Genomic DNA, 14,289 nt, shown 5'->3' with positions numbered 1-14,289 from the left:
TCCTGGCTCTGCTGTGCGTTCCGTAAGCGAAGTCAGCCTCCAACCACAGGCCAATAAGCGGCACATTTAATTACAGCGTTCTGTTTCTGCTCTACTCGTAATACACCATGCTGAGGGGTAGGGGTAGGCCTAGAGGACGTGGACGCGGGCGAGGACGCGGAGGCCCAAGTCAGGGTGTGGGCACAGGCCGAGCTCCTGATCCAGGTGTATCGCAGCCGACTGCTGCGGGATTAGGAGAGAGGCAAGTTTCAGGCGTCCCCAGATTCATCTCACAATTAATGGGTCCACGCGGTAGACCTTTATTAGAAAATGAGCAGTGTGAGCAGGTCCTGTCGTGGATGGCAGAAAGTGCATCCAGCAATCTATCGACCACCCAGACTTCTACGCCGTCCACTGCTGCAACTCTGAATCCTCTGACTGCTGCTCCTCCTTCCTCCCAGCCTCCTCACTTCATTACAATGACACATTCTGAGGAGCAGGCAGACTCCCAGGAACTGTTCTCGGGCCCCTGCCCAGAATGGGCAGCAATGGTTCCTCTCCCACCGGAGGAGTTTGTCGTGACCGATGCCCAACCTTTGGAAAGTTCCCGGGGTCCGGGGGATGAGGCTGGGGACTTCCGGCAACTGTCTCAAGAGCTTTCAGTGGGTGAGGAGGACGATGACACACAGTTGTCTATCAGTGAGGTAATAGTAAGGGCAGTAAGTCCGAGGGAGGAGCGCACAGAGGATTCGGAGGAAGAGCAGCTGGACGATGAGGTGACTGACCCCACCTGGTTTGCTAAGCCTACTGAGGGCAGGTCTTCAGAGGGGGAGGCAAGTGCAGCAGCAAGGCAGGTTGGAAGAGGCAGTGCGGTGGCCAGGGGTAGAGGCAGGGCCAGACCGAATAATCCACCAACTGTTTCCCAAAGCGGCCCCTCGTGCCAGGCCAGCCAGCAGAGGCCGAGGAGCTCAAAGGTCTGGCAGTTTTTCACTGAGAGTGCAGACAACCGACGAACTATGGTGTGCAAGGTTTGTTGCACCAAGATCAGCCGTGGAGCCACCACCACCAGCCTCACCACCACCAGCATGCGCAGACATATGATGGCCAAGCACCCCACAAGGTGGGACGAAGGCCGTTCACCGCCTCCGGTTTGCACCACTGCCTCTCCCCCTGTGCCCCAACCTGCCACTGAGATCCAGCCACCCTCTCAGGACACAGGCACTACCGTCTCCCGGCCTGCACCCACACCCTCACCTCCGCTTTCCTCGGCCCCATCCAGCAATGTCTCTCAGCACATCGTCCAGCCGTCGCTAGCGCAAGTGTTTGAGCGCAAGCGCAAGTACGCAGCCACGCACCCGCACGCTCAAGCGTTAAACGTGCACATAGCGAAATTGATCAGCCTGGAGATGCTGCCGTATAGGCTTGTGGAAACGGTGGCTTTCAAAAACATGATGGCGGCGGCGGCCCCGCGCTACTCGGTTCCCAGTCGCCACTACTTTTCCCGATGTGCCGTCCCAGCCCTGCACGACCACGTCTTCCGCAACATTGTACGCGCTCTCACCAACGCTGTTACTGCCAAGGTCCACTTAACAACGGACACATGGACAAGCACAGGCGGGCAGGGCCACTATATCTCCCTGACGGCACATTGGGTGAATTTAGTGGAAGCTGCGACCGAGTCAGAGCCTGGGACCGCTCACATCCTACCCAGAATTGCGGGCCCCAGCTCGGTACTGGTATCTGCGGCGGTGTATGCTTCCTCCACTAAACCACCCTCCTCCTCCTCCTCCTCCTCCTCCTCCTCCTCAACCTCTGTCTCGCAATCAAGATGTGTCAGCAGCAGCATGTCGCCACCAGTCGGTGTCGCGCGGGGTGGCAGCACAGCGGTGGGCAAGCGCCAGCAGGCCGTGCTGAAACTACTCAGCTTAGGAGAGAAGAGGCACACAGCCCACGAACTGCTGCAGGGTCTGACAGAGCAGACCGACGGCTGGCTTTTGCCGCTCAGCCTCCAACCGGGCATGGTCGTGTGTGACAACGGCCGTAACCTGGTGGCGGCTCTGCAGCTCGTCAGCCTCACGCACGTGCCATGCCTGGCCCACGTCTTTAATTTGGTGGTTCAGCGCTTTCTGAAAAGCTACCCATGCTTGTGAGACCTGCTCGGAAAGGTGCGCCGGCAAGATGTACTTGATAAAGTCGCTTTTACGCGACGAAACGCGTTGTACTTTATTAAATCTTTTAGACAATATTACATTGTCAACTCCAGTTGTTTGTTGAGACAGCGCAAGAGCATTTTTTTCAAACTTTTTTTCATTGTCATCACGTTTCCGTGGGTCCAATCCTCTATTGGACACAGAAGCTCTGCAGCAGACTCCAACAACCCAGGAACCGGGTCGACACCTGAGGAGTAAGACCCTTGAGAGGTCTGACAAGCAAACTTGGACTAGGAGGTGTTGGTGGGACCCCTCTCCACAGGGGTTTCCACCATACACCGGGTAAGTCCCATTTTATTTTATTTCCTTTTAACTTTATTATTATTCACTTATTCTGACCACCCAGCGACACCCCCCAGTTAACTAGTTGAAGCGCCTCCCTGATTATCTTTTTATGTTTTGCCAGCTTTATGGCTCCCCTGCAAGACTGTGTCACCGCTCCCCAGTCAAGGCTGAGTCGGCGGGAGCACTGTAAAAGGATGGTGAGAGAGTACGTAGCCGATCGCACGACCATCCTCCGTGACGCCTCTGCCCCCTACAACTACTGGGTGTCGAAGCTGGACACGTGGCCTGAACTCGGCTCGGGGAATAATCACGGATAAGCGTACCCGCCTGTCAACTGACAGTGCCGACAGGCTTACAATCATCAAGATGAACAAAGCCTGGATTTCCCCAGACTTCTCTTCTCCACCAGCGGACAGCAGCGATACTTAAACAATGCGTAGGCTGCACCCGCGGATGGAAGCATCGTTCTCTATCACCATCAAAAACGGGGACCTTTTAGCTTCATCAATCTGTGTATTATATTCATCCTCCTCCTCCTGCTCCTCCTCCTGAAACCTCACGTAATCACGCCGAACGGGCAATTTTTCTTAGGCCCACAAGGCTCAGTCATATAACTTTTGTAAACAATGTTTATACGTTTCAATTCTCAATTCAATAAGGCGTTGAAACTTGCACCTGAACCAATTTTTATTTTAACTGGGCTGCCTACAGGCCTAGCTAAGAATTAAGCCACATTAACCAAAGCGATTAATGGCTTTCACCAGACCTCTTGGTTGGGCATGGGCAATTTTTCTGAGGTACATTAGCACTCTTGGTACACCAATTTTTTGTAATCCTAGTAATTTTTAGCCCACCTGCATTAAAGCTGACGTTACCTTAGCTGTGCTGGGCAATGCAATGGGATTTATTTATGTACCGCCGGTGGCTTCCTGGGACCCACCCATGCTGTCGGTCCACACGGAGTTGTAACTGCATGTGTCCACTTCTAAAGAACCCCAGTCTGACTGGGGCATGCAGTGTGGGCCGAAGCCCACCTGCATCAAACCTGACGTTACCTCAGCTGTGATGGGCAATGCAATGGGATTTCTTTATGTACCGCCGGTGGCTTCCTGGGACCTACCCATGCTGTCGGTCCACACGGAGTTGTAACTGCATGTGTCCACTTCTAAAGAACCCCAGTCTGACTGGGGCATGCAGTGTGGGCCGAAGCCCACCTGCATCAAACCTGACATTACCTCAGCTGTGATGGGCAATGCAATGGGATTTATTTATGTACCGCCAGTGGCTTCCTGGGACCTACCCATGCTGTCGCTCCACACGGAGTTGTAACTGCATGTGTCCACTTGTAAAGAACCTCAGTCTGACTGGGGCATGCAGTGTGGGCCGAAGCCTACCTGCATCAAACCTGACGTTACCTCAGCTGTGATGGGCAATGCAATGGGATATATTTATGTACCGCCGGTGGGTTCCAGGGAGCCACCCATGCTGTCGGACCACACGTAGTTGTAACTGCATGTGTCCACTTCTAAAGAACCCCAGTCTGACTGGGGCATGCAGTGTGGGCCGAAGCCCACCTGCATTAAACCTGACGTTACCTCAGCTGTGCTGGGCACTTCAATGGGATACATTTATGTACAGCCGGTGGGTTGCAGGGAGCCACCCATGCTGTGTGTGCACACGGAATTCCCATTGTGGAGTTGTACCTGCCTGTGACTATTTATAAAAAACCCCGGTCTGACTGGGGCATGCAGACACCTTGACAGAATGAATAGTGTGTGGCACATGGGTTCCCTATTGCTATGCCCACGTTTGCAGCTCCTGATGGTGGTGGCAGAGGATTGGATTTCTCATTGCTTCTGTACAGCATTATGGGCTATCGCCCCGCCCCTTTTAAAGAGGGTCGCTGCCTGGCCGTGCCAACCCTCTGCAGTGTGTGCTTGCGGTTCCTCCTCATGGCAGACGCACTTATAAATAGACATGAGGGTGGTGTGGCTATGAGGCCAGCGTGTGGCATGAGGGCAGCTGAAGGCTGTGCAGGGACAATTTGGTGTGCGCTGTGGACACTGGGTCGTGCGGGGGGGTTGGGCAGCATGTAACCCAGGAAAATTGGCAGCCGAGTGTCATGCAGGCAGTGATTGTGCTTTGCTGGAGGTAGTGTGGTGCTTAGCTAAGGTATGCCTTGCTAATGAGGGTTTTTCAGAAGTAAAGATTGTTGGGAGAGGGGGGGGGGCACTCTTGCCGCTATTGTGGCTTAATAGTGGGACCTGGGAACCTAAAATGCAGCCCAACATGTGGCCCCTCACCTGCCCTATCCGTTGCTGTGTCGTTCCCATCACTTTCTTGAATTGCCCAGATTTTCACAAATGAAAACCTTAGCGAGCATCGGCGAAATACAAAAATGCTCGGGTCGCCCATTGACTTCAATGGGGTTCGTTAGTGGAAACGAACCCTCGAGCATCGCGAAAATGTCATCCCGAGTAACGAGCACCCGAGCATTTTGATGCTCGCTCATCTCTACTGGGGACTAAATATTATTTTCATCTGATCTTGGGTCTAAAGTTCACAATGGAGGTCTGGAGTCTGACAATATTTAGGGGGCTTGGTCTGGGGAATGAATATATTTAACCCCTTAACGCTATAGGTTCGGGTTATGTATGAAGGGAGGTCGCAGAGCACAACAGCTCCAATAAGCCACGCCGCTCATCGGAGCTGTTAACCCTTTAAATGTCACTGTCAATTCTGACAGCGGCATTTAAATGTCCCGACCGATGTTCGGGGTGCCGCACTCTCCCCCGCGATAAGTATGCAGGTTGCCGGGTGGGTTTCATGGCAGTTGGGGGCCTTCTGAAAGGCCGCAGGGCTGTCATTGCAGAGTGTCTATCAAGCTATGCACATGGCGTGGCTTGATAGAATGCCTGTCAGATTCCAGTATAATGTAATACTATGGCATCACTACAGCAGTGATCAAAGCAGCAAAAGTTCTTGTCCCTTCTGGGGGCAAAAAAAAACGTCAAAAAAAGTTTTAATTTTTACTAATTATTAAAAAAAATTAAAAGTAAAAGAAAAAAACATTTTGCCATATTTTAAAATATCTCAAATAATCTAAATAATAAAACAAAAAAACATACTTGGTATCGCTGCATCCGAAAAAGTCCGATCTATCAAAGTAACGCAATATTTACCTCGCGCGATGAACGTTGTCAGAAATAAAAGTTGTATATATTCCAAAAGTGTGCCAATGGAAACTACAGAGGGTACCACACAAAATGAGCCCTCGCACAACTATGTCGCCGGAAAAATAAAAAAGTTATTAAATAAATAAAGCTCTTTAAAGGGTCTAGTCTGGTGTCTGAATATATTTAGTGGTGTGAATTAAGCGATGGGTTTTGTCAATAGTCCCAGTAGTCACATGCCAGCATTGGCTGTCAGCTATTTCCCGTGGCCCCAGGAGGGGTGACCTTTACCCTTGTTTTTTATTTTAGTCGGGGCACAGCCATGGGATTATGTTCTAATTACAACAAAACCCCTTTAAGGTTTAATATAAATATAGGAGGTCGAGATCTAAATATATCTGAAATTAATTTAGGGGTCTGATCCAGGCCAGAATACATTTAATCTTGCCCTTTTCTATAAAATACACCCTTTGAAATGCCCGTGCTATGTGGCTACTGATCAAGTATCGCCCTGTGAAAGGCTCGCCCGGGTAACATCTCCGTGGAGCTACTGTGGTAATAGCAATGCCTTCTTGCCTTTCTCCGGCCACAGCCTTGATTTCCACTGCGGACTGGACTGCTGGGCAACATACCTCTGCAATCACTGATCAAAATACTACTGTGTGACCTAACAGTATTATTGCCGGGGGTCCTAATGCTGGGACCCTCTGGCTACCAACACACAAGGTGGGCCTGCTGCAAAAAAAACGCAGGGCATTTGCTGGAAATCCACAGCGGCACACAGCGCACTTAGGCTGGCTTCACACAGGGCGGATTTCCAGGGGAATTCCCGTGGTTTGGCCGCACAAAAAAACCATGGGAATTCTGCTGGAAAAGCGCAGCTTCAAAACCACGGGAATTCTGCTGGAACAGCGCAGCTTCAAAACCCGCGGCATTTTGCTGCGGGTTTTGGAGCGCTTTGTCTGCCGGGATTCCGCTGTGGCTTTCTCTCCCTATAGCAGTGATGGGCAACCTTTTGAGCTCGGTGTGTCAAAATTCGCCAAAAAACCGAGCATAACTCGGGTCATGTGTCACTTCGAGAAAAAAATCCATAAATTCGCGATATTTATAGTTTAAATAACAAATATGTATAATTGTACTGTATAGCTGTATTTAATAAACCCAAAACACCCATAGCACAGGCCCTCGCATCTCCCAGCCTCCACCTCACTTATCTCAGTAATGATGAGCCCCCAGCAGTGACAGCGGCCCCCAGCAGCGACAGTGGCCCCCCAGCAGTGACAGCGCACCCCACAGCGGCCCCCCAGCAGCGACAACGCACCCCACAGCGGCCCCCCACAGCGACAGCGCACCCCCAGAGGCCCCCAGCATTACTTGCCCCCCAACAGAGGCCCCCAGCATTATCTGCCCCCCACAGCGGCCCCCCCAGCGGTGACTGCCCCCTCACAGCGGACCCCCAGCGGTGAATGCCCCCCACAGGTGACCCCCAGCGGTGACTGCCCCCTCACAGCGGACCCCCCCCCCCCCGACCCATGTACTTACCCTGTGGATGCTTGGATGCTCCGCTCCTCCTGTGCCCGGCGCCCTCCAGCAGCGATGATCTCCGGCGCACACTGTGACGTCAGTGTGTTGCAGGATGCCTTCTCCCCCGGCCGCTCCCGCGGAACCAACAAGTGAGAGACTTCGGGGGACGGGGGGAGGAGGATCCTGGTGCACACTGACATCACAGTGTGCGCCGGGATCAGCGCTGATTAGTAGTGCTGGTTAATGAATACCGGCAGGGAAGTCACGGCCCCTGTCGGTATTCATTAATGGGGTGAGCGGCCGCGTGTCAGCGACTATGGCCACATGTGTCAGTGCTGACACGCGTGTCATAGGTTCGCCATCACGGCCCTATAGAGAGGAGCGAGGCTGCAGCGGAAAAAAATAAATTGACATGCTGCATATTCCAAATCCGCGTCGAACGCCAGTTCCGCTTGCCCTTGCCACGATGTATTGACCGCTCCGTGTGGACAAGATTTTTGCAAATTCTCGTCCACATGGCTGGCTAATCCTGGGATTAGTGGCTGCAGGCGGATTTGTCGCAGCGAAACTCCGCACGGAAATTCCGCATCAAATCCGCCCCGTGTGACCCCAGCCTTTATGGCGAGATTTTTGTCACAAATTTCGTCGTGGAAACGCAGATTTCACCCTTTTGTCTTGAGGCACTTTTCAGGTAGTTGTGGCAATAAACACCTGCAAGCGGTTCCACTGAGGATCAGTCCACTTTTCCAATAACTATCCAAACACTTTTTTGCTATTTACCTGCAAAAAACACAAAGATTTAAGATTCATTTAAAAAGCCGGTGATGGCCAAATACTTCCCCACTTATTACTATGTGTGCAACGCGGGCTGTCCCGTCAGAACCCTGACAGGGGGAGCTGTAGAGCAGTTAACTAGCTCTCCTTCGCGTAGATAGAGCAGCCTTTGTACGCACTTGAGCTTAGCAATAAAGTTGGTTGTGAGTGAAAAAAGGAATGTTTGCGCACTGTGATTGGCTGCTTGGCTGGGGCTCAGCTGCGCCTGCGTGGGCATGCTGGAGGCTTAGGGAACAGAGGCAGCAGCTGCAGCAGAGCAGCCGGGGACCTGGCAACCTTGTACAGAAGGGCTCAGAGCAGGCTGGGTGGATGGGATGGAAGCTGGACCTTCTCCTCCAGGTGAGCAGGCCCCGGGGCTACTTCTAGCACAGCGAACGTGGGGTGTGCTGCAGTGTAAAGGAGGAGGGAGAAGAGTCCCTGGAACTCCTGCTAACGGAGAGAGAACCCCCTAAAGAGATGCAAATTAGGACTGTGATGCCAAGAGGAGGGGGTAAACAATGGCACTAGCGGGGGATGTGAGTGGTGCTCCGGATTATCCTGGGTAAGCAGCGGGTCCATTTCCCAGGTGGCACCTTGCAGGCTGGAGTTCTCAGAAGTTTGTGTCAGTCCTGGCTGCGGGACTCTTAACAGGATGTGGGGGGCTGCAGAGCACCATGCTGAGCAGGTGCAGGCAGGCATCATCCTGCAAGTAGTAGTACAGCATGGAGTGGTACTAGTGGTGACAGGTGCAGGCATCATCCTACAAGTAGTGCTGCAGCATGGAGTGGTACTAGTGGTGACAGGTGCAGGCATCATCCTACAAGTAGTGCTGCAGCATGGAGTGGTACTAGTGGTGACAGGTGCAGGCATCATCCTACAAGTAGTGCTGCAGCATGGAGTAGGACTAGTGGTGACAGGTGCAGGCATCATCCTACAAGTAGTGCTGCAGCATGGAGTGGTACTAGTGGTGACAGGTGCAGGCATCATCCTACAAGTAGTGCTGCAGCATGGAGTGGTACTAGTGGTGACAGGTGCAGGCATCATCCTACAAGTAGTGCTGCAGCATGGAGTAGTACTAGTGGTGACAGGTGCAGGCATCATCCTACAAGTAGTGCTGCAGCATGGAGTGGTACTAGTGGTGACAGGTGCAGGCATCATCCTACAAGTAGTGCTGCAGCATGGAGTAGGACTAGTGGTGACAGGTGCAGGCATCATCCTACAAGTAGTGCTGCAGCATGGAGTGGTACTAGTGGTGACAGGTGCAGGCATCATCCTACAAGTAGTGCTGCAGCATGGAGTGGTACTAGTGGTGACAGGTGCAGGCATCATCCTACAAGTAGTGTTGCAGCATGGAGTGGTACTAGTGGTGACAGGTGCAGGCATCATCCTGCAAGTAGTAGTACAGCATGGAGTAGTACTAGTGGTGACAGGTGCAGGCATCATCCTGCAAGTAGTGCTGCAGCATGGAGTGGTACTAGTGGTGACAGGTGCAGGCATCATCCTACAAGTAGTGCTGCAGCATGGAGTGGTACTAGTGGTGACAGGTGCAGGCATCATCCTACAAGTAGTGCTGCAGCATGGAGTGGTACTAGTGGTGACAGGTGCAGGCATCATCCTACAAGTAGTGCTGCAGCATGGAGTGGTACTAGTGGTGACAGGTGCAGGCATCATCCTACAAGTAGTGCTGCAGCATGGAGTGGTACTAGTGGTGACAGGTGCAGGCATCATCCTACAAGTAGTGCTGCAGCATGGAGTGGTACTAGTGGTGACAGGTGCAGGCATCATCCTACAAGTAGTGCTGCAGCATGGAGTGGTACTAGTGGTGACAGGTGCAGGCATCATCCTACAAGTAGTGCTGCAGCATGGAGTGGTACTAGTGGTGACAGGTGCAGGCATCATCCTACAAGTAGTGCTGCAGCATGGAGTGGTACTAGTGGTGACAGGTGCAGGCATCATCCTGCAAGTATTGTTGCAGCATGGAGTAGTACTAGTGGTGACAGGTGCAGGCATCATCCTGCAAGTATTTGTTGCAGCATGGAGTAGTACTATTGGTGACAGGTGCAGGCATCATCCTGCAAGTAGTAGTACAGCATGGAGTGGTACTAGTGGTGACAGGTGCAGGCATCATCCTACAAGTAGTGCTGCAGCATGGAGTGGTACTAGTGGTGACAGGTGCAGGCATCATCCTACAAGTAGTGCTGCAGCACGGAGTGGTACTAGTGGTGACAGGTGCAGGCATCATCCTACAAGTATTGCTGCAGCACGGAGTGGTACTAGTGGTGACAGGTGCAGGCATCATCCTACAAGTAGTGCTGCAGCACGGAGTGGTACTAGTGGTGACAGGTGCAGGCATCATCCTACAAGTATTGCTGCAGCATGGAGTGGTACTAGTGGTGACAGGTGCAGGCATCATCCTACAAGTAGTGCTGCAGCACGGAGTGGTACTAGTGGTGACAGGTGCAGGCATCATCCTACAAGTAGTGCTGCAGCATGGAGTGGTACTAGTGGTGACAGGTGCAGGCATCATCCTACAAGTAGTGCTGCAGCATGGAGTGGTACTAGTGGTGACAGGTGCAGGCATCATCCTACAAGTAGTGCTGCAGCATGGAGTGGTACTAGTGGTGACAGGTGCAGGCATCATCCTACAAGTAGTGCTGCAGCATGGAGTGGTACTAGTAGGAGGCTGCACTACTACTTGTAGGAGGCTGCCTGCACGTGCTTCCCTGAAAATCATAGCAAGCTGTAAAAAAAGAAAAAGACTAACTCACCTAGAAGAGCCGTCAGTCTCTTCTCTCCGACCCTGGCAGTTGTCTTGTCTGTTCTGGAGGCTGGGGATTGAAAAATCCCTGCCTCTAGAAAGCGCTGGCTCTGATTGGCTAAGTGCTGTGTCCAATCAGAGGCAGTGCTCAGCCGTCACTGAATGACAGCTGAGTTGCTGCTTCTGACTGGCTGAGTGCTCAGAACAGAGAAGAAGACTGCGGGGCTGGAGAGAAGAGACGAACGGCTCTTCTAGGTGAGTTAATCCTTTTTTTTTTTTTTTTTTTTTTTTTAACAGCTTGCTATGCTTTTCAAGGAAACGCTTACATATCAAGATCTTCCCCCAAAAGCTATCGCTGCAAACCCACTGCTTTCAATTGGGCCGCAGCACCCTTTAATGAATGTAATTGGTGCAGAGCAGTCCCACCAAACTACTATTTGGTGCACTACAGCATAATGTGTGCTGACTACAGACGAAGGGACCTTGTGGCCACCTACACAGCCTTGTCACTGGATTTCATTTTGACTTCCCTGTTAACGGGGGCTTCGTAGCGTTCTCATTAATTACATAAATATGGCTAAAATACCTGAATATATTGTTAGTTCATTTTAGTCCGTATTCACATCTGTGTCACGGCTGCCATTTTTAACCCTTTCCAATCCACTGTCTGACCTCTAAAGACATAATGATTTAAGGCTGTACAGCTCTGATTTTGGAAGACGTCCGTCGGGGTTCTCTTACTGTATATTGCCAGCCTCTCTGCTGTCGGAGTCTATCCAACGTGTCACCTCATGCAGTACTGGCTTTAGCCAACATATAGCGCCATTGTATAATGGCAGAAAAAGAGTAAGCCACCTCGGAAAACCAGGATACAAATTGTATTGGAAAGGGTTAATGTCAGCCGAACGTATCGGGGTTCCCTCCTTGTGATGGCAATCACAGAACGGCATGCTGCAGTATTCGAGTAGTGAAGAGCGATCAGAATCCTAGTGGAAAATAGTTGTCGTGCAATGCTAGGCTAAATCTCATTCATTTAACAAAAATTGTAAGGGTTAACGAGGTAATTGGAGCCAGACATATCTAGCCTGCTACCAAGCGAAAGGTGTTGACACAGACCTCTCCAGGAACATTGAGTTCAAGCCAAAATGCCTCTATTAGAGTAGGAGAAACAGAATTTGGTAGATACACACTGTGAGGGGTCTGGAGAACGTGGGAAGTTTAGTAAAATGTTCCCCACTAATGGCTCATGTAAGGGGCATCTCCATCCGTATTCACGTAGTGGCACTTCACAACTGGTCTACATCAATTTTGCTAACTACAAGATAACATGTGATCTTTATGTATTTTGGTGCGCTGAATCCAAAAATCCCATCCATTTCCTCCAGTCATGTCTAGTTTTTCTGCAAAACACTGTTTACTAATAAACAGTTACAGTAGAAACGTAATGTGAGCGAAATTATAATTTATAGTTGTATTGGTATGTATGTGGTCTCTGTCCTCCAACAGGTTACATAGTGCCTAAAATGTGTTGGCTAGAAAGATCTGAAATATTTCCAGATGGACGAGGAGCTTGTATACTGCATTGACGTCAAATGGGATGTGATGGTTATCTACCTGCAGAATGGAGGCTTTTTATTGACAGTGGAAAGAGAAGTCTAAAGTGTGTGTGTGTGTGTGTGTGTGTGTGTGTGTTGCTTCACAATGGCCATATATTGGCTTCCATTCCTATTGCTCACTTGGTGAATATGAGAAAAAACTTTGGTTCTCATGGATTCATTTCTCCAAGAAATCAAATACAATGATCATTGCTGGATTTTATGTGGCGTCCTGAAAGTTCCGTATATACTCGAGTATTAGCTGACCCGAGTATAAGCCGAGACAATAAGTTTCACCACAAAAAACTGAGAAAACTTATTGACTCGAGTATAAGCCAAGCTATGCTCGAGTATATACTAGGTAAAAAAACCCTCCATACTTGCCTCCCAGCCGGCGTTTGTGTCTGTGCGACAAACTGCTTGAATTCTCCTCGCTGTCATCCCCCGCCGTCCTCTCTGCTTGACTCTGTCAGTGCTGTGTAAGTAAGCGCTGTGATTGGATTGAGCTCCATCCAATCACAGCGCTTACTTACAAAGCACTGACGGCAGGGCATTTGAAAGCCGAGTAGGGAGATGACAGCGGGGAGAATTCTAAAGCAGCTTGATTGACTGTTAATGATCGAGCACCGGCTGTGATTGGCTGACGCTCGATCCAATCACAGCTCTTACTTACACAGCGCTGATGGCGGGGGATGACGGAGCCGAGCAAAGAGGACGTCGGGGGATGACAGCGGAGAAAATCCGAGCAGCCTGCCGCACCACCGCCAAAGACATAGATGCTGGCTAGGAGGTGACTATGGAGGGTTTTTTTTAAGCTTTGCCTGACTCTAGTATAAGTCGAGGGGGGCTTTTTCATCGAGATGGTGAGTTCAAGTACATCTGTACCAAATTTCCTGCTCTTTCACATAAGAAGTTAAAAGCTGTCATATTTGATGGCCCACAAATAAGGCTTCTAATTAGGGATGAGCGAGCGTACTCGGAAAAGCACTACTCGCTCGAGTAATTTGCTTTATCCGAGTATCGTTGTGCTCGTCCCTGAAGATTCGGGTGCCGGCACGGAGCGGGGAGCTGCAGGGGAGAGCGGGGAGGAACGGAGGGGAGATCTTTCTCTTCCTCTCTCCCGCCCGCTCTCCCCTGCTCCCCGCTGCGACTCACCTGTCAGCCGCAGCGGCACCCGAATCTTCAGGGACGAGCACAGCTATACTCGGATAAAGCAAATTACTCGAGCGAGTAGTGCTTTTCCGAGTACGCTCGCTCATCTCTACTTCTAATCAAAGACAGAGAATTTCTTAAGACCATGAAACCCATAGTAAAGGATGCTTGGTCTGCTTTTTCTGACGTGGTTAAAGATTTTGTTGACAGATTTAGGGACAAAAATTATAACCATGTAGTTCAACATCTGTTAATTGCTTTTCAAAGACTGGGAGCAAACACGAGTGTCCAATTGTATCTTCTTCATAGCCACATGAACTACTTCCCCTCATATCTTGGATGTATGAGTGAGGAACAAGGAGAACGCTTTCACCAAGACATCAAAACCATGGAACCTAGATATCAAGGCAGATGGAACACAGACAGGATGAGACTACTGCTGATCTTTACAGTGTGGCCATCCTGGACAGAACTATTCCAGAGCATCCAAAAAGAGAGAATCTCTCCCTAACAATTAACATTTACACAACTCTTGTTCTCTTGGTTAGACGATAGACTCGTTTTTCTTTTGCTTGAAACAAATATATTACGTGCTATCGCTTCTGCAGAACTTATTATCCCTGATATTTGACTTTATAACCTCTAATCAAACAGTTACTCGTGAAAACATTTGATGTATTGCATACTTTTGGATTTCATATGTGGAATCGGCACCTTTTCATTTGGCTAATATCAGCAATTATACTTAGGTTAGCAGAATTTTTGTTTTTTAACCCCCTTCCCGCTCCAGGGTGTAAGTT

The 14,289-nt window shown here is 50.4% G+C and overlaps 1 protein-coding gene across 1 annotated transcript in view; it reads left to right on the top strand.

Moving 5' to 3' along the window:
- The first annotated feature begins 8,285 nt into the window (after positions 1 to 8,285).
- Positions 8,286 to 14,289, top strand: part of LOC136574055 (protein argonaute-1) — a 90,234-nt gene continuing 84,230 nt past the window's right edge. The window contains exon 1 of the mRNA XM_066574987.1: positions 8,286 to 8,344. Within this exon, the coding sequence (XP_066431084.1) occupies positions 8,320 to 8,344 (25 nt within the window). The 5' untranslated portion in view covers positions 8,286 to 8,319. The remainder of the gene's footprint in view (positions 8,345 to 14,289) is intronic.

This window comes from Eleutherodactylus coqui, chromosome 1 (assembly GCF_035609145.1).
Source record: "Eleutherodactylus coqui strain aEleCoq1 chromosome 1, aEleCoq1.hap1, whole genome shotgun sequence".
In the NCBI taxonomy this organism is placed as follows: Eukaryota; Metazoa; Chordata; class Amphibia; order Anura; family Eleutherodactylidae; genus Eleutherodactylus; species Eleutherodactylus coqui.
This window is presented reverse-complemented; position numbering and strand designations above follow the sequence as displayed.